Here is an 18,348-nt window from a genome sequence, read left to right as displayed (position 1 = left end):
TGTGTGTGTGTGTGTTAAACTTATTGAACTTTAAATATTCCCTTAATCAGTGAAGGACAGCCCTTATTTATTAACTAGAGCAGTTGTATAATTTGCTGTTAGAAATTTTGGTATTGGGATAATGGTTACTGTAGTACTTAGAAGATATGTGTGGAGAAAAGTAGTTTCCTTTCAAATAAAAGTTAATTTCTTCGAAAAAAAAAAAAAAAGATGATTTTCATTTGTACTCTAGGCGCAGGATATCAGAGCGCCCAATTTAGAGCCGCCCAGGTTTGGTCGCAACTGCCAGATCTCCGCGAGGGGGCGCGCCGCACCTGTCCTGCCCTCAGCCGGCCGCCAGGTGTCGCAGGCCGGAGAGAAAGTCCTTTGAAGCTGTTCATCTCTATGGTCCCCTCAGGCCGCCTGCGCAACCCGGAAGCCGTGTTGGCGGAGCAGTGTTTCCGGGAGGGAGTGAGGTGACCTCCGCTGCAGCGGTAACTGCGGCAGCAGCAACCATGGGGGCGCATTTGGCCCGGCGATACGTGGGCGATAACTCAGGGGAGCCCGACCCCCTGCGGATGCCCACCTTCCCACCGGACTACGGCTTCCCGGGGCGCAAGAAGCGCGGTGAGGCCCAGTGCGCAGGCGCGGCCGGCGGGCGTGGGGCGTGCGCGCTGGGACCCCCAGAACCTTGGGATGTTCGGAGCTGGGCTGGCGCCCCAGGCGCTTCTCCGTGAGCTCGGTCTTGGCTTCGACCTGGAGGAGCCTAGAGGTGGCACTGTCCCTGCTTGAGTTGGGAATGCCAGGCAGAGGACACGACTTAAGCAAAAGCCCGGGGACGAAAGAGAGTTGTGATTTGGGGGGAGCAAAAGACATTAAGGGTTATCCCAAAAGGGATGTATACATAAGGGAGGGCCTAGCCACACGTTGTTCTGCACCTTTGCTTTTTTATGTAATAAAATATCACATCGAGCGCCAACATTGGACCAAATTCAGAGCTAGGCCGCGCAGAGACAGCGGGCTCCGTCCTCAGGGAGCTTAGCGGCGCGGACAGTTTGCAGGGAGGCTACCGGGAGCTGATGGAAATGGAGACAGGAAGGGGTCCAATAGGAGTTGACTAGGCGAAGAGGGCAGAGCCAATGCCTCTCAGCAGGTGAGCGACAAGGCCAGATTTGCTTTGCCCAAAATGGTGCTCGCCTCTGGATGGAAAATCACGGGGGCGAGGAGACCTCTTTAAGTGTGGTGGGTGTGCAGAATCTAGTGGGTTGGAAAGAGTCTTGGGATGGGGTATAGTCATTCCTCTCAAATCTTGGCCAACCACCACCTCCCACCACCCATCACACCTGGCTTTGCAAACACCCACAACCCGAATTGGCATCTCCTTCTTGGCATCTGCCCTGTTAGCTGACCACGATGGGTGTAAAACATTCCACCGCTTTGGTCTTGCTGCCCGACCCTCGTATCACACTGGTTAGTCCTTGATCCTCCCTCCCACCACCCTAGATGTCTGTCCCGCTTCTCCTCAGATCCCAGCCTTTCTCAGCCCTTGACTTTGCTTTCATCCTTTTTAGTTAAGCGTTCTCATGGGCTCTCTGCACCTGTCTTCTTGCTCACCCTCAGACACTGCTTTCCTTCCTGGTGCTCGGACCAGCTGCCCCTGCTAGAGCTAAACCCCTACTCTTTGAGCCCCAAATCTACACCAGGAATGCTGCTCCATCCATTCTAGTCTTCCTTGCAGTAGGGGTTTTCCCCATCAACATGGGGAGTCAAGCTATTTTGATTTTTTTTAAATGCCCTTCTGGCCCTACCTCCAGTGACTGCCCCCTTTCTCACCAGCATTTCACGGCAGCTTTGAGTTACATACATGGTGGGGGGCGGGCAGGGGGCAGCAGCACTTAAGTGTTCTGCAGGTTGTTAATTTTTATGTAATAGTATCACACTGAGCTACACCATATCCCAAGAGCGGGCTTCGTCTCTGCCTTCAATGAACGCACAGTAAGTGGGGTGCACAATGGATGCAGGCAAGTGTAAATGGGGGGCATCAAGAAAACCTTTCAATGGCTGCCCCCATTTTTATCTTCTTAGTGTTCATCTCCTCTACCTCCCAGGAGCTCCTCCTCAGGGCTCCCAAGACCCCAGGCTCCTTTGATTCTCCACCTACCTTCACTGATCCTCCCCTTAGAAATACTGGGGTATCTCAGGGCACAATCTCTCCAGTTCCCTCACACTCCCTCACACTTTAGGGGCTCTGCTGGTCCCTTGGCTTCACATGCATTCTTCATGTTGTTAGTCAGAATTGACTACAATGCACTTAACAACAACAAACATCTTTCTGGTATTTTCTGCTGTTAGCCAAGATCCATCTGACATCAGCAATGATATACCCTTGTTTCACATCCTTGTCTAATTCCAGCTTGACCCTCTGGCAGTTAGTTCCCTGTCAATGCACTGTTGAAATCGTTTTTTAATTATCTTTGGCAAAATACTATTTGCATGTGATATTGATATTGTTTGATGATTTCTACTTTCCATTGGATCACCTCTCTTTGAAATGGGCCCAAATAATCTCTTATCAGTTGGCCAGGCAGCTGTCCTCCACATTTCTTGGCCTAGATGAGTGACTGCCTCCAGTGCAGTATCAGTGTGTTACAAGATTTCAATTTGTATTCCATCAATTCCTGGAGCCTTGTTCTTTGCCAATATCTTCAGTGCCCTTTGAACTTCTTCCTTCAGTACCAATGGCTTTTGCTCATGTGCTACCTCTTGAAAAGGTTGAGCATTGACCATTTCTTTTTGCTACAGTGACTGTGTGTATCCCTTCCATCTACTTTTGATGCTTTCTGAATCTTTCAATATGTTGCCTGTTGTATCCTTCAACATTGCAAATCGAGGCTTGAATTTTTCCTTCAGATCTTTTAGCTTGAGACATGGCTTTTAGCAGATGGTTTTGTCCTGGGTGGGGCTTTCTGAGTTGGTGGGGCAGCATAAATTCAGTTACCACCATGGGAACTAAAGAGCTGACTTTTGGCTCATTACACAGGTAAGGAAGCCAAGGCCGAGGGATAGACCACACATTTGGCCCATGTAGAGCTGGGAGTCATTTGGCCCCACGTGGCCTCACACACTAATGCATGTCCTACAGAGGGGTCATGGAAGGGATTATAGGGAAGCAGAGGCCGGGTAGGAAAGTGGGGTTCCAGACTCTGTTCCTAAAGGGCGGGCATTCCTGGGGAAGCGGGGGAGGGGAGGCCAGGGTGCACCTGGGCCCTTCCCCTGCATGAGTTGTCTCTTATTCAATTCGGAAAAGACTTCTTCCTCCCAACACCTACATCTGTCAGAGCCTGACCTTGGCTCACTACCATCTGTTGCCAGAACGTCAGTGGGTGATGCCCCCAGGACATGGAGTTGGAGGCACCTGCTGAGCCCACCCATTGCCTCCCCACAGAGATGGTGGCCACACAGCAGCAGATGAGCGACGCCCAGCTGGTGCTGCAGCAACGGGACTACTGCGCGCATTACCTCATCCGGCTGCTCAAGTGCAAACGAGACAGCTTCCCCAACATCCTGGCCTGCAAGCACGAGCAGCACGACTGGGACTACTGCGAGCATCTCGAGTGAGCCCCCCGCACCCCCCAAACCCACGAGCATCTCGAGAGAGCCCTCGCACCCCCCAAACCCACGAGCATCTCGAGAGAGCCCCCCGCACCCCCCAAACCCGCGAGCACCTCCAGTGAGCCCCCGCACCCCCCAGACCCGCGAGCATCTCGAGTGAGCCCCCCGCACCCCCCAAACCCGCGAGCATCTTGAGTGAGCCCCCCGCACTCCCCCAGACCCATGAGCATCTCGAGTGAGCCCCCCATACACGCCAAGACCCGCGAACATCTCGAGTGAGCCCCCCACACTCTCCCAGATCTGCGAGCATCTCGAGTGAGCCGTCCGCACATCCCCAGACCCGCAAGCATCTCAAGAGCCCCCTGCATTCCCCCAAACCCGCAGAGCATCTTGAGTGAGCCCCCTGTACCCCTCAAACTCACGAGCATCTCGAGTGAGCCCCCAGACCCACGAGCATCTCGAGAGAGCCCCTGCACCACCCCAGACCTGCAGCTCCAAGACTGAGGATGCACTCCCCCATCTCTAGCCAGTCCTGAGCCATGCAGGTGGAGGCCTGCCTGGCAGGAAAGCCCCTCCTCCAGATAGAGGCTCACTGGTGTCCAGGGGAGGCCATTCAGCCTGCAAGCAGAGCTCAGGCATTGAAGCTGAGTCTCACCACAGTTCTGGGGCCCCTGTTTCTGTCCCATCCACTTCCCGGGGTCAGGGAGGCTGACAGCCCTTCTCTGCCCACAGCTACGTGAACCGCATGAAGGAGTATGAGCGGGAGCGGCGGCTGCTCCAGCGGAAAAAGCGACGAGAAAAGAGGGAGGCTGACATGGCCAGGGGTCAGGGGCCTGGTGAGGTGGCACCCGAGGTGGCCCTGTAGGAACCTGCTGTCACCTATGACCAGGCAAACCAATAAAAGCCTCCAGATCCTCACCCCTAGCCTTGCCTCTGACTGGGGTGGGTGGGTAAGTGGTTAAAGACAGTGTGGTAGCTGGTAGCCTCAGTTCCCCAGCCCCACAATGAAACACGCTGAGCCTGAGTCCAGCTGGCAGGCAGGTTTTATTCCAAGTGCTGGAAAGCGGTGATTCCCTAACCCTTCCCCAGAATAACAGTGGGGTAGGGGGATGAGAGCCTGGCTTGGGCCAAGCATGGGGCCGTGGCCCAGGGCGAGCTGGTGGGCAGCCGGGGCAGCAGCTCAGAGCAGGAAGGGGACGATGGGCGAGCGCAGGGGTGGGTAGTCTCGGAACTCTTTCAGGTAGCTTCGGTGCTTGCCCTTGGCCCAGATGGTCATCTGGGTGAAGCCCACCAAGGAGAAGAGAGCCACTGCGGGGCAGAGCAGGGGTGTCAGGGAGCTGGGTGGGGGCGGGAGGGCAGGTGCTGTGGGGAGGAGCTGTGGCTTACCTGGGAGACACTGTGTCATGATGGTGAAGCCGATCCAGGAGCCAACCTGTGGTGGAGCGAGCAAGGAGGGTGAGTGTGGGCAAGGCTGGTGCGGGGTGGGGGAGGGCGGAGAACAGGTTCCTGTGTGCTCCACAAACACGCAGCTAGTGTTGCATGTAGCTCGAGACGCCCCATCTAGGCACCACTGCTGGGACTGGACATCTGCACACAGGGGACGGGAAAGCCTCACCTCGTAGGTGTAATTGGGGCAGGACACCAACAGGAAGAGCCAAGTGAAGGGGTTCTTGGTGGGGAACGGGATCTTCCTCGCCTTGGACCCTGGCAGGAAGGACCAGGAGGGGTGAGCCAGACATCCGGCTCCCCAGCCCCAACCTGTCTACCCAGGACAATACTTACCTGCCGGCCGCAGGTTGCGCAGAGCCATGTGGATGGAGAAGTTGCCTAGCTGGCAGATCTGTAGGAAGGGTAGACTCAAGCTCAGAGCGCCACCACCCGACCCTCAGGCCCCGGGCCTCCCCGCTTCCCCCCACCACAGCCCCTTACCACAAAGATGGCGAGCGCCAGTTTCACCTGCTGAGCTCCGTAGGCTGCAGTGGATGAGAGAAGAGAGGCTGTGAGGGGGGCCAGTCTGAGAAGGGTGTGGGGCCAGGGGGGCTAAGGCCACTTACTGGGGGGAGTATAGAGAGGGTGGTTGATGTAATAGGCCATCCAAGCAGCAAAACCCCAGTAGTATGTGCAGTTCTGAAAGACATCAAGCAGGAGGGGGTGGGGACTGGGGCCTCCAGGGGAGGGGGACCCACGGCTGAGACTGGGTGCTCACCTTGAAGATGTTGCGCAGGGGCATGGTGCCGTGGGAGAAGCGGTGCACAAAAAGTGTCTCCAGCAGGCGCTTGACATAGTGGAATGAGTGGCAGATACAGGCGAGGCTGTGGGGGCAGCAGGTTCAGCAGGGCTCGGCACCAGCCCGCCCCCACAGCCAGCCCACACCCCTCCACTCACTGCACCACTGTGTGCCGACTGGACGTGAAGTCATATTTGTGGCCATAGATGAAGGGCACCCGGAAGTAGAAGAGCAGATATATGAAAAGGGGTCCTGCGTACTCCGTCAGAAACACCTGTGGTGGGTGGGGGTTGAGGTTAAGTCACCAGGAAGTGGCTGAGAGAGGGGGGGCTGTGGGTGGGCCGGACTCACCGTCACCCAGCTGATCTGCGCCCCGAGGTCCCGGAAGTACAGTGTGGCCGTGGTGCCCACAGGCAGCTTCTGCAGCACATCCTCATCCTTCAGGGACTTACCCTCTGCCGAGAAGCAGGTGGCTCAGGGCTGCCCAGCTCTTCACCCCACCCCCATCCAGGTGTGGCAGAGGGGGCAGCCCTACTCACTGGGTTCCAGGCGGAGGGACTGCCGGGTAGGGTACCACTGCGGATCTGTGGGGAGAGCACATGCCAGTCACCGTGCCAACGTAGCCAGCTTTGCCCACCTTCCCGTGCCTTCCATGGTGTGCTAACCCCAAAACTACTCATGGATCCTGAGGCTGGGGGCCCACAGCTCCAACGCCCCACACACCAGCCCTGGGCAAGGCTGAGGCTTTTGTGGTCTCAAGAAACAAGCCCGAACAACATGGGCAGCAAAATCCCATCCTCCCAGGTGCCCAGCAAAGACATCCCTGCTGATGCCACACAGAGCGCCTGCCCCCATTGAGCCTAGAGAGGCCTGGGTGGTGCTCAGGGGAGGGGCAGCTCTGGGCCTGCCGGGGGTGCTCGAGCAGGATGACTTACGGTTCTTGGTGAAAAGGTTCTTGATCTCAGCAATGGTGGCATGGGGTTCCACCTGGGGGGAGCACAGGTCAAAGGGCTCTCAGCCAGGAGGCCTCCTGGTCAGGGACTATTGGGCAGAGGCCTGGGACTATGGTTTTGGGGGTGCGGCAGGCCTCTGTCCGTGTGGTCATGGTCAGGACAGACACAGCGTAGCTCCTTGGCTGCGACGGGAGCCGCCAAGGGACGTGCCAAAGAGTGGGGATGGCACTGAATCTAGGGGCTGCAGTCACCCTGGCTAGGACACTGCGGGCCCAGCTGAGAGAAGCTGGGCCTGCTTCTCTCGACCTCGTCTCTGTCCTCTCCTCTCCGCCCCACCCACCACTCCCCCAGTGACGCTCTCGGTCAGATCCAAGGACCCACCATGGCTGCTCGCTGCCCCTAATAGCCAGGACACATGTCCACCTGAGACAAGGAGCTGCCACTACTAGGAACGGCCTGCTGGCAAGGGCCAGCACCCATGTGCCCTGCGTGTCGGGGGCACATAAGGGCCCGGCTGGACACTCCTAGATTCACTTGAACCACAAGAGGAAAGGGACCCCAGCAGGCAGGGAGCCACAGTCCTACCTTGTCCAGGAAGCACAACTTCTCCCGCGTCTTCGCGTCCAGAATCTCCACCTCGAAGAAGAGAACAGCTTTTTTATGTTTTTTGGTTGTCTTGGGGGGTATGGGCCCGGGGAGGCTGTTGAGGCCTGGGACAAGGCCCTGGCTTGCCTCTCGGGTCACCAAGTTCATGTCCATGCCACCCTCGGCACTGGCACCAACCCTGCCCGCTCCACTCCACGCCTGCTGCAGCCAGTGGCCTAGCTGCCGCCGGTCAACCCCCACAACAGACCTCCCCACTGGAAGCGGCTTGGGGCCGAATGGCTGATCAAATTCTGCCGCGGTGCTGGAAGGGAGCCCATGCCTGCCCTGAACGGCTGCCTTCTCTGCCAGATGTAACCCGAGTGGCACCAGAGCCCCGGCCCAGCTAAATATAAAACAAGCCCGGGGGCTCAGCCACAGACCTCCTCTGGGGGGCTCTCTTAGGCACTGAGAACCCCAGAGAGAAGCATCCTAGTGGTTATGGCCTCCCAACAGACCAAGGCCCAGAGAGCCCCAAGGCAAGCACGGGGGACCACCAGGGCCAGCAGGAATACACTGGGCCTGGAGAAAGCCCAGCTATTTTGAAAATCCGTGAGATACATCATCCGTTTCCCCTCCTGAGCTGTAAGAGCTACTGCGGATTACTTTCCTTGTGCATTTGTGTTCCCAGGGAGGTGACAGATTCCAGAGTTATTGGTGCAGAAAGCTCTAACTAAGCATGAAAGGGGTCAGTAAGCAGGGAGCACTGGGCAACCGAGGCCTCAACCCCTGCACAGCAGGCACCAGGCCCTGCCCTACCACCCACTTCACCCATTTCTCACCAGGTCAACGCATGCATGGCCCGTCAGCCCAGCATCACAGCCACCCACAGACCAGAACCCTCCTGAAGCCCACAGCTCGCAGTCTTAGGCTGTCTGCCTCTTTCAGGCCACCTGGAGCCTGGTCTGCATCAGAACAGGTCCCTAAGGCCTGGGCACTACAGCAGGGGCCCCGATAGCGATGGGCCATGCAGACAAGGCCCAGGTATGCTCCCCAATCAGCCACTGTCCAGTAGTTGATGGTGACCGTTCCTACCCACAGAACCCCTGGTGGACCCTTAGTCAGATACAGCATGGGAACAAGGGGCCAACTACTCAGCTCTGAGACCCAAACTCTGTGGTAACCATAGGGCACTATACCAAGAGCTCACCCATGCTGATGGAAGGGGTTGCACTCCCTTCCCACCCTCCCTCCATGTGCGCGCACACACACGCGTGCACAGACACAGACTCACACGCCTGCACACACATACCCCCACCAGAGGGAGGGGCCTGGCCCGGGAGAGACCTGTCAGGATAAAGTGAAGCATGGGCCCGGGATCACGTTGTGGTCCCCCCACAGGCCACTGGGTCCCTTGCCAGAGCGTGAGGCATGAGGGAGACGGGTGAAGTGCAGGAACAGGGCCCCCCAGGATACCCTCGGAGACACCACCTACCACTCCCCACTCATCAGGAACAATAAGGGCTGGGCAGACAGTGGGCACGTGGAGGGGAGCAGCAGGCTCGAGCAAGGGGGCTAACCAGTAAGAGCCAAGGTGTAGTGGAATGAACTGGGCAGGGCTAGCACAGCAGGGCCCTGGGCAGGCACTGGACGCCAGGGTGGGGGGTGCAGGTCTATTAATAGGTCCTGGGCCCAGGCAGGCAGTACCACACATTTTCAGAGTCCATGTGACCCACAGGCCAGCACCACCAGCCTCCCGCTGGGATAGGAGCCTCGAGTTCCTGCTGAACCACTCAACAGCTTAAAATACACAAGGACCCTGGCCACCAGCTGCCAGGGGGAGGGGTGAAACCCTACCCTCTCCCCCAGCCCAGGGCCCAGGAGGGAGAGTGCCGTCGAGGGCCAGGCTGCTGGAAGAGGAAGCGGGACAGCAGGAAGGCATTGGTAGCAATGTCCAGCACAGCCCTCAGAGGAGCCACCGGTATCTCCCGAAAGGTAAGGCTGGCCGCAGGGCCAACACCCAGAGACCCAGTCTGTTCCTCTCCATGTCTGGTGGCCGAAGCCCAGGCCCAGCAAGCCTCTTCTCCCAAAGATGTAAGGCCTGGGGGTCCACAGGACCGCTCTCTACTTTCTTGGTGACTTCCTAGTCATCTATATTTCCAAATAGAGGTAAGACAAAAAGGGCCTGGGCCACAGGAGACTGAAGCCCCAGGAGACTGAGCCTCATGTGGGGAACCGCTTGTGTGCTCTTCTCCATCTGAGGTGGGGTGGTTAGGGGCCCAGGGTCAGAGGGCACCAGTGGCAGGGCAGCCATCTGACCCTGGACAGGAAGAAATGTTGAGCCCTCCTGGGGTTACCCCCATAGCCCTTCCTGTCCCCATAGAGTGGGGGGAGGAAGGGGCAGGGGGCCAAGTGAGGTCTGGTGGGAGGTCATCTGCCAGGGTCCAGGTGCTACTGTTGGTACGGAGGGTGGACCAGGGGCTCAGAGGGGCATAATGGACAAGCAGAAGACAAGGACACATGGGCACCCGAGGCTGGGGTGCAGGCAGGAGGGTGGCCTTTGATGACAGTTCTACTAGCTGGAAAGGAATTCTCACCCCGAGGCCCGAGATTCCGGGACCTGGCCAAAAGCAACTCGTGGTAGGCCGAGGTTAGGGCACGGTCAGAGGGCAGGCAGTGGTGCCCAAAGCCCACACAGCAGGAAGGGCTCAAAGTCATGCTGTGGCACCCCACCTACGGGCAGGCCCCCAGGCTCCCATCCCTGCAGGTCTCTGATGGGGCAGAGGTCCCACGGTCCCAGCTGTCCCTGGCAGAGCTCCCCAGATGGTCTAGGTCTCTGTGGGCTGTGCCCTTTGCCTGGACTGCCCCCCAGAAACCTCACGCTCCCCTGGCCCCCTCAGGCCTCAGAAGTCTTCTCTGAAAGGTCTTCCCAGTCATCCACTCCAAAGAGCACCCTCGAGAGAGTTCACTCCTGTGGGCCATTCTCCCATTGCCTGAACAGGGCAGGTGTGGACAAGTACTATGGGAACAGCTGGGGGTCGGGGGCACCCTGGACTCCCACTCCTCACACCATATCGGTAGCTCTGCCAGCACCTGTCCCAGCCTGTATGACCTGGGCTGGGGCCACTGCCAGGGTGAAGACATGCCCACCCAGCACACTGGTGCCAGACGTTCCTGTCCTGGATCCTGGACACCACTCACCAGGCCACAGGCTGACGGAGAGCTCCATGGGAGCTGGGGTCTCCTTCACTGGCAACCCAACGTAGAGGGCTCTCTTGGTACTGAGGGGCTAACACCGTTGGGCCCCCCAAGGCAGCACCCTAGAGGAGGGTGAGGGTATGAGGGCCAGTGGCAAGCTCAGCTCCTGAACTGTGCTCAGACTTCCCAGTCTCTGTGGTCAAAGAGACTCACCTACTTCCTGGCTGTGCGGCCCTGGACAAGTTTAGTTACCCAACCTCTCTGGGCCTGCCAACCTCTCGCCTACTCAACAGTATTACTGTTAAGAACTGAGATGACGGTCACAAAACCAAGTGTGCCTACTCCTCTGCTCACTAGCCAACATTTAGCATTTACAATAAGAGCAACAAATCTACCAGCGGACTCTTCTGTGCGTTAATGACGTATGTCTGGCAGTAACAAATACCAAGGTGCAAGATGACGGCGATGTGGCTGTGACTGTCAACAACTTTGGCTGGACCATAATTCTCAATAGTTTGGCAACAGTAATGAAGTAATTTGGAAGTTATGTAATAACTCCTTGATTTTGTGGTCCTCCTCCATTTTTGCATAATGCTGCTTCTCACATAATGACCTGTTCTTTGGACCCTAACCATGTAGATAAGTGGGGAGTGGATGTAGTGTACGAGTATCCCCAACACTGACAAGAACAACTTATTACTAGACAAGAACTAGCAGTAGTGGGCAGGTGGGGCACTGGCTGGGCACTCACACTCTGACCTAGCCACAGGGTCAGAGCTGGTAAAACGATGCCCACCCAGGCCAGCTCACAGGAGCAGCTCAGGGCTGTTAAGAGTCTTATGGCTCTGCTGCCCGGCAGCCCAAGGGACCAGGCAATTCATGTGGTCAGACCACCTCTCCTGACTATCACTACCACAGGTCACTGACTAGAGGACCATGTCCACTCTCCTGGCCTGCTGGTGGCTGATGCAGTGGTGCCCTCCACTGCCCCCTTGTGGCCAAAGCCTCCCTGGGTGGCTGAAAGGGGGCCTGGTGGGCAGCCACCTGCCTCCCTAGAAAGGCCCCATCTCATAGGCAATGGAGGAGAAGACTGAGGGGCAGGGTGGGAATATCACTGAACCAATCCAAGCCCTACCTTGACAGGACCTGTGTGTGTGACCGACAATGGTGTCATTGTTCTGTGTGCTGTGAAGGAACTAGAATGGGGGGTCAGGAGTAGGGGTGGCCATTTTAAATAAAGTGGTCAGGGGAGGACTCCCTGAGAGAGAGAGATCCGGCAAAGACTGGAAGGAAGATGCTGTGTGGATGTCTGGGGAAAGCTGCCTTCAGGCCGAGGCCGGGAGCCTGAGCGAGGTCTTGGGCTTCGATCCCAGCTGAGGTGGGGGTCCCCAGAGGGCTGTGAGGTGACAGGCAATCTGCCCTGATGCAGGCACTCACAGGTGCCCCCTGGAGGCTGCAGGCAGAATAGCATGTGAGGGGAGTCCAGGGGGGCAATGATGACGCTGGACCAGGTGGGGACTGTAGAAGGATGAGGAGTGAACTGTGGACAGACTTGTGACCCTGCAGGTGGTGTGTATGTGGGAAAGGGGGTGGAGTATGAGTTCAGGAGGGAGGCACAGAGCCCCTGTGGGGGGGGGGGGGGGGAGGAGGTGATCCCACACACTCCATTTGGAAGAACTGAGATAGCAACTCCCACCTGACACCTGGTGGAGTGGCAGTGCACACGGAGTCCAGGTACCCCTGGCCAGCAACCTGGGGAAGGGCACCTCTGGAGCCTGGTCTGATGCTTCCTAGGTCCCCTGACCATCTGTAAACAAGGCCCCACTGCAGAGTTCATGTCAGGAGGCCCAGCAGCCTCTGGGGGGACAACACACAGCTTGGATTCTAGATCACCCTCAATTACCTCTTGTATGCACCTGGAACCTGCGTGTGTCCTAAAATGTGAGCTGCCCATGGTAAATCCCATGGTAAATCCCACAATCACTGTGCACATCCTGCTCTCAGGCCAGAACTACCCAGACGTCCTCTTTCCCCACAGCCCTCCAGAGGCCACGTCACAGAGCAGGAAGCCAGCAGTGCTGACAGATGAGGCGTGCGCCCTGGTCAGCTAGCATTAACGCTTAAGCCCCAGCAAGGCAAGGTCTCTCCCTCCCACTGAGGTGCCATGCAGAACTGGCACTGTGTGGCTGACCTTGCCTGGCAGGCTGGCTCAGACACCAGGGACAAGCTGCTTGTGCATGGCGGCCACCTGGCACCAGCCGGCACCACCCAGTGGGTGCCTGCATCAGCCATGAGCACACAGCTTCTCCTGGGCTCTGACAGAAGCCCCCTGGGATCCCCTAGAACCTGGCTGTGAGTGCAAATGAGAACTCAGAATGCAGCAGAAATCTTTCCGGCAGCCCCCAGGCAGCTGTGGGCAGTGCCGCTCTCCTCAGACATGGCATCGCTCAGGGAGACTTGCCTGGACTCAGACTTTAGCCATCTTCCACTGTCCAGAAATACCCAGTCGCACTGCCAGTGCCAGGACAGCTGAAAAGACCTTGGGTTCAGCTGCCAGAAAGCCAGCACAGGCCACACCTGCTCAGCCAGCTATCCCTCCTTCCCAGCGCCGGCGGCTCCACTCTGACCTGGTTTCTCCATGAGGCCCCCTCCCACAGATGCCTCGTTGGGAGCAGGATGTTACCAGGTTGAGGAGGCCCAGGAACACGGTGCACACCCACACCAGTCTGTTCCTGTCGGCATCCCCACTCACCAGACAAGGTGTTCTGAGGCAGTGGGACCGAGACCAGAAGTGGGTGGCCCTGCCATTCATGCCTGGTGGTGCCCTGTGCACAGTACAGCTGCAATCCAGCCTTGGGGGACACTCATCAAGTGCTGTGTACATCCTGGCTGGGAGCTATGATCCCAGAAGGCCCAACATGAGGGAACACTGGACAAAAGCCAGAGGGGCCGGGAATCCAAGTCTCTGGCCCAGGACTACCCTTCACTCCCCATAACCCACTAGCCAAGAGGGGCTGCCTTTAAGGGGTGTTGACACACCCAGAGCAGCTCAGCAGGATATGTCAGGGTGCACTTTTGAAAAAAGAGGTGTTCCCCCGAGACCAGCGGAACTAAGAGTAACACTTATGCTAACCTTACGACCTTCACCTGCACAGCCCACAGAATCCTCGCCCATCAGGCAGCTCAGAAAACCTGGGCTGGGGCAACCTGGGCACAGGCATGTAACCCGGAAGTGTCTGAGCCGGTGCCGACCCAAAGCTTGGACCCAAAGCCAGGATCACAACCACAATGCAACACCGTCTCCACTTTGAAGAGATGGGATGACTGCTTTAAAGCAGAAACATGCACGCACACCACAGGGTCCAATGACCTGGAAGACAGCCCCACCCCCGCTAACACTCCAACTCCAGGGGCTCATCTCAGCAGGCACCCCATCTTCTGAAACCTGTTCTGTTCCCTGTAGGGAATGCCCCCCAGACTTCTGTCTCCCCTGACCCAGACCAGGGGAAAGGCCTGTCACATATACCACAGAGGGGCCAGCAGGTGACCTAGTAACAGGTGGTCACTTCCTTCACGTTCTTCTTCACATCTAGATGCTGGCACTGGGCCTGGCAACTAGAGGTGACCACGCATTGACCAACCTGCCCAGTCTCCCAAGCCCTGGCCTCTCATCCAAGGGGCCTCATATCCTAGCCACTGGTTCTCAGCCCCCCTGAGAAGTCAGATTCATCCCCAAGAGCTCCTCCCTGCCCCTAAACACCCCAACAATCACAGCCCTTGAGGGAGTGTCCTCAGTGTTCGGCCTCCACCTCCACCGGCTCCAGCAACACTCAGCAGACCGTTACATGTCAGTTAGCCCATTTTACAGACAAGAAGGCTGAGGCCCCAAGAGCACAAACCACCACCCTTAGAACAGAATATTTGAGGCTGGGAGGAAGGGGGAAGCACCCAAATCTGGGCCCACTCTGTAAGAGCTACCCCCAAAACTTGCTTTCCCATCCCCAAGCCCCACAGCCCTGCACCCTCGCAGAGGGCCCGGCTGATGACCATGCTTGGGCTTCTCTCCCTTGTCTAAGCAGGAAGGCTGGAAGATGGAAGCTGTCTGAAGGAACAAGAGGATCGCATCCTGCCACTGCCCCAACCGGTCCACGGGCCTGAGTCCTGGAAGCAGGTTAGTCCCAACCTTGAGCTCAGCCTGGGTCCATGGGGCTTAGCACACAGCAGGCACCCTGACAGGAATGACCTCATCTACTACCAGGAGTCCCCTTGTGTGGCTTATTCATTTGCTACTTAAGGACAGCACCGATAAGGGCTCAGAAGTCCCTGCCCATGGCAAGATGACAATGGCGGACCCAGGGCCCGAGATAAGATGATAAATTACCTAGTATGTCAGCAAATGACATGTGCCACAGAGAAACCAGAGCAGGAAAGAGGACAGGAAGGATGTACAAGGACCAGTGAAGGGTGTACAATTTATAGATCAAGTGGTCCAGGAAGTGAGGCATCCTGGTGTGGCGTGGTGAGTTAATGGACTGCAAGGTCAGTCTGAACCGCAAGGTCAATGGTTCAAGCTCCTTGGAAACTCTATACAAGGTGGCTGTGGGTCCGAACTGACTGAAAGGTATTTTATAACAACATAACAACAGGAGAATGAAGGAAAGAGATGCTCAGGTGGCTGGGGAGAGCGTTCTAGGCACAACCCCCTCCGTGTAGAGGCCCTGGGGAGGGGACATGCTTGGTAAGGAGGCTGTAAGGGGGAAGGGAAGGAGGGATCAGGCAAGGTCCTGTAACTGCTGGGAGTACATTAGCTTCTATTCTGAATAACGTGGGAGCCATACTGAAGTACTGAACAGAGGAGGCTGTGAGTCAACTCGGGTTGTTAGAGACTCCCTCTGGACTGTGAATGAGGGTGGAAGCAAAGAGCCAGCTAAGAGCCCAGGGCAATCACTCCGCTGACGTAACAAACGCTTAGACAAGGGGTTGGCAAACCGAGCCCACAGGCCAACTCCAAAAGCTAGGAATGGGCATTTATAAATTTCAAAAGTTCAAAAGACGACTAACACGAATGTAATGAAACAAGCTATATGAATGGTTGAATGTGAAGCTGATGATGTGCCCTGTAAACTTTCACTCAATCCAAAATAAAAACATTTAATAAAAAAAAAAAAGCTAAAGTGGATAGAGAGAAATACTGTTAACTGATGGTACATGAAGGGGATTATAATCAATGTAATGAAATAAGGTATATGATTTGTTGAATATAAAACTGATGACATGCCCTGTAAACTTTCACTCAATCCACAATAAAAACCTTAAAAAAAAAAAAAAAAAAAAACTACTAACACGAAGGGGGCTTCAAAAAGTCTGTGGGAAAACATTCCATTATCTTTCATTCCATTTTCCCCGTGAATTTTTTGAAGTCCCCTCATGTTTTCACAGCATGAAGATTATATGGCATTCTAATGTCGGTGTCTGTAGTAAAGTTTAATGGAGCACAGCCATGCTCCTTGGCTGACATATCGTCTATGGCCACCTTCAAGCTCTAATGGGCGAGTTGAGTAGCTGCCACCAACCCGTGTGGCCCACAAGCCTGAAGCCTGACACATTTGTTCTCAGGCTGTCTGCAGTTCGTGTGCAGAGCTCTGGCCGGGAGCTGCCGATGGCAGTGAAGGTGGTGAGTCCAGACAACAGTGACGGCTGTGCTCTGGATTTGCCGACTTGTGGACATGAGGTGTGATGAAAGAAAGGGCGTCAAGCAGTTTCAGGCCAGGAAGGCTGCGGCCACCACTAACTGGGGTCCAGAGACACCAGGTTTGGAGTTTAGTGGGAACATACTAAGCTTCATGAAGCAGCCAAGTAAAAAACATCCCACCTATTAAGATACCCCGCTCCCTCACCTGACTCCCCAACCCTATCCCAAAGTGGCTGAACTAGCTCCAGGTGAGCACATGCAAGGCTCTTCACACACTCGGCTCCTGTATCCCCTAAAATCGTTTTGAAATTTTTATTTACCACCCCCTCCCACATACATTTTTAAGGTATTTTTGGGGTTTTTTCACCTGAGCTTAAACTGTTACGAGATGCCATTGCTGATCTCCTGTAAACACTGAATGCTTAATATAAACATTTATTCCTGTTAAACCCATTGGCATCAACTTGATTCCAACTCAAAACACCCCAATAGGGTCTCCAACATCGTAATCTTTATGGGAACAGACTGCCACATCTTTCTCCCATGGAGCAGCTAGTGGGTTTGAACGGCTGAACTTTCTGTTAGCAGCTTTTAACCACTGTGCCACCAGGGCGCCTTCAAACGCCGACTGTTGTTGACAGGTGGTGTTCAGTTGGTTCCAAGTCATAGTGGCCCTCCGTACGAGACAACAAAACACTGCCCGGCTGTGATCCCCTTGGCTGACAGGAGGGCAAAGGACAATCGAGGGAAAGGAAAGGAACCCCAAAGTCTGGTGTGAGCATCCTTTCCCGCACTCCCCCACCCCTGGGTCCAGTCAAAAGCCTGGAAATGGTTTCACCCCGGTGTGCCATGTGGAACCCCCAGTGAGCAGGAATGAGGCGGGAGCTGCAGCTCTGGGCCCCCTCCTCAGAGCACATCTGGAGGAAACACTATAGGGTCTGTTGGTCAAGTACACCACGAGAGCCTCATCTTACCCTGGCCTGTAAACTCAGAGCTCAGGTGGCTTTGGGTCAAAAAAGGGAAAAGAGAAAAAGAAAAACAGCCCATATCAAAAATAGCAAAGGACAAGAAGTGATCAGCCTCAGGAAAGGGCAGGAGCCACATGGACACAAGCACGATGACACAGGAAGCCAGAGCTACGGAGCAAGGGTGCAGATGGGTGCCCAATGGTCCTCCTCCCGGTCAGCGGGTGACAGCGCCCATTGTGTTTGGTACAGACTCCCAGCAGGGACACCTGCTGAGTCCGAGCTGTGCCCCCCTCAGCCGTCCACAAGCATCTGCTGTGAGCTGGCCTAGGGTCAGAGAGGAGCCACCAGGCTGCCCTTCAGGAGGGGAGAAGACACCCAGGAAGCAAGCATTGTGGGCCATGCTAAGTGCCCTCGGGAGAGCACTGGGGGGACGGGTGATCAGGGAGGGCCTCTCAGAGAAGCATGGACCTGAAGGTCAGGATTCCTGGAGTGAAGGGCAGGACAGCCTCTCTTAAAGCTGCCCAGCCCATCTTCACTCCAGCCCCGGAGAGCTGGCTTATTGTCTACAGCAACTATTGCTCAAGCAACAGACTATCTCTAACTATCCATGTCCTCCTAAGAATTCTTACATGTACCCATTCACCCCTGAAAAATAGATGTGCTCCCCAGTCCCACCTTCCTGAGAAGACGTGCTCCCCAGTCCTCACCTTCCTGAGACGATGTGCTCCCCAGTCCTCACCTTCCTGAGATGTGCTCCCCAGGCCCCACCTTCCTGAGAAGATGTACTCCCCAGGCCCCACCTTCCTGAGATGTGCTCCCCAGTCCTCACCTTCCTGAGAAGATGTGCTCCCCAGGCCCCACCTTCCTGAGAAGATGTGCTCCCCAGGCCCCACCTTCCTGAGAAGATGTGCTCCCCAGTCTCGCCTTCCTGAGAAGATGTGCTCCCCAGTCCTCGCCTTCCTGAGAAGATGTGCTCCCCAGTCCTCGCCTTCCTGAGAAGATGTGCTCCCCAGTCCTCGCCTTCCTAAGAAGACATGCTCCCCAGTCCCACCTCCTGAGATGTGCTCCCCAGCCCCACCTTCCTCAGAAGATGTGCTCCCCCGTCCCACCTTCCTGAGAAGATGTGCTCCCCAGTCC

The 18,348-nt window shown here is 56.2% G+C and overlaps 2 protein-coding genes across 2 annotated transcripts in view; one reads left to right on the top strand and one right to left on the bottom strand.

The window, feature by feature from the left end:
- The first annotated feature begins 489 nt into the window (after positions 1-489).
- On the top strand, positions 490-4,457 carry NDUFB7 (NADH dehydrogenase (ubiquinone) 1 beta subcomplex, 7, 18kDa). The gene is made up of 3 exons (XM_006874294.1): positions 490-606; positions 3,425-3,593; positions 4,324-4,457. The coding sequence occupies exons 1-3, from the start codon at positions 495-497 to the stop codon at positions 4,454-4,456; spliced, it is 414 nt and encodes a 137-aa protein (XP_006874356.1). The 5' UTR covers positions 490-494; the 3' UTR covers position 4,457.
- A 314-nt stretch (positions 4,458-4,771) lies between these two features.
- Positions 4,772-18,348, bottom strand: part of TECR (trans-2,3-enoyl-CoA reductase) — a 26,227-nt gene continuing 12,650 nt past the window's right edge. The window contains exons 2-15 of the mRNA XM_006874322.1: positions 10,555-10,673; positions 9,211-9,354; positions 7,357-7,759; positions 6,754-6,805; positions 6,358-6,402; positions 6,170-6,273; positions 5,977-6,092; positions 5,798-5,903; positions 5,646-5,718; positions 5,521-5,564; positions 5,374-5,431; positions 5,207-5,295; positions 4,978-5,023; positions 4,772-4,899 (exon numbers count right to left, since the gene is read on the bottom strand). Coding sequence (XP_006874384.1) covers positions 4,772-4,899; positions 4,978-5,023; positions 5,207-5,295; positions 5,374-5,431; positions 5,521-5,564; positions 5,646-5,718; positions 5,798-5,903; positions 5,977-6,092; positions 6,170-6,273; positions 6,358-6,402; positions 6,754-6,805; positions 7,357-7,759; positions 9,211-9,354; positions 10,555-10,673 — 1,527 coding nt within the window. The remainder of the gene's footprint in view (positions 4,900-4,977; positions 5,024-5,206; positions 5,296-5,373; positions 5,432-5,520; positions 5,565-5,645; positions 5,719-5,797; positions 5,904-5,976; positions 6,093-6,169; positions 6,274-6,357; positions 6,403-6,753; positions 6,806-7,356; positions 7,760-9,210; positions 9,355-10,554; positions 10,674-18,348) is intronic.

The sequence above is a fragment of the Chrysochloris asiatica genome, unplaced genomic scaffold (genome assembly GCF_000296735.1).
Source record: "Chrysochloris asiatica unplaced genomic scaffold, ChrAsi1.0 scaffold00268, whole genome shotgun sequence".
NCBI lineage: Eukaryota > Metazoa > Chordata > Mammalia > Afrosoricida > Chrysochloridae > Chrysochloris > Chrysochloris asiatica.
Note: the sequence above shows the minus strand (reverse complement) of the source record. Positions and strands in the feature narration are given on the sequence as shown.

Bases quoted from the DNA above. Each gene is read 5' to 3' on its own strand.
- NDUFB7 (XM_006874294.1), top strand. From the start codon at position 495: ATGGGGGCGCATTTGGCCCGGCGATACGTGGGCGATAACTCAGGGGAG. The intron at 607-3,424 runs GTGAGGCCCAGT...GCCTCCCCACAG, and splicing joins CCCGGGGCGCAAGAAGCGCG to AGATGGTGGCCACACAGCAG. The intron at 3,594-4,323 runs GTGAGCCCCCCG...CTCTGCCCACAG, and splicing joins GACTACTGCGAGCATCTCGA to CTACGTGAACCGCATGAAGG.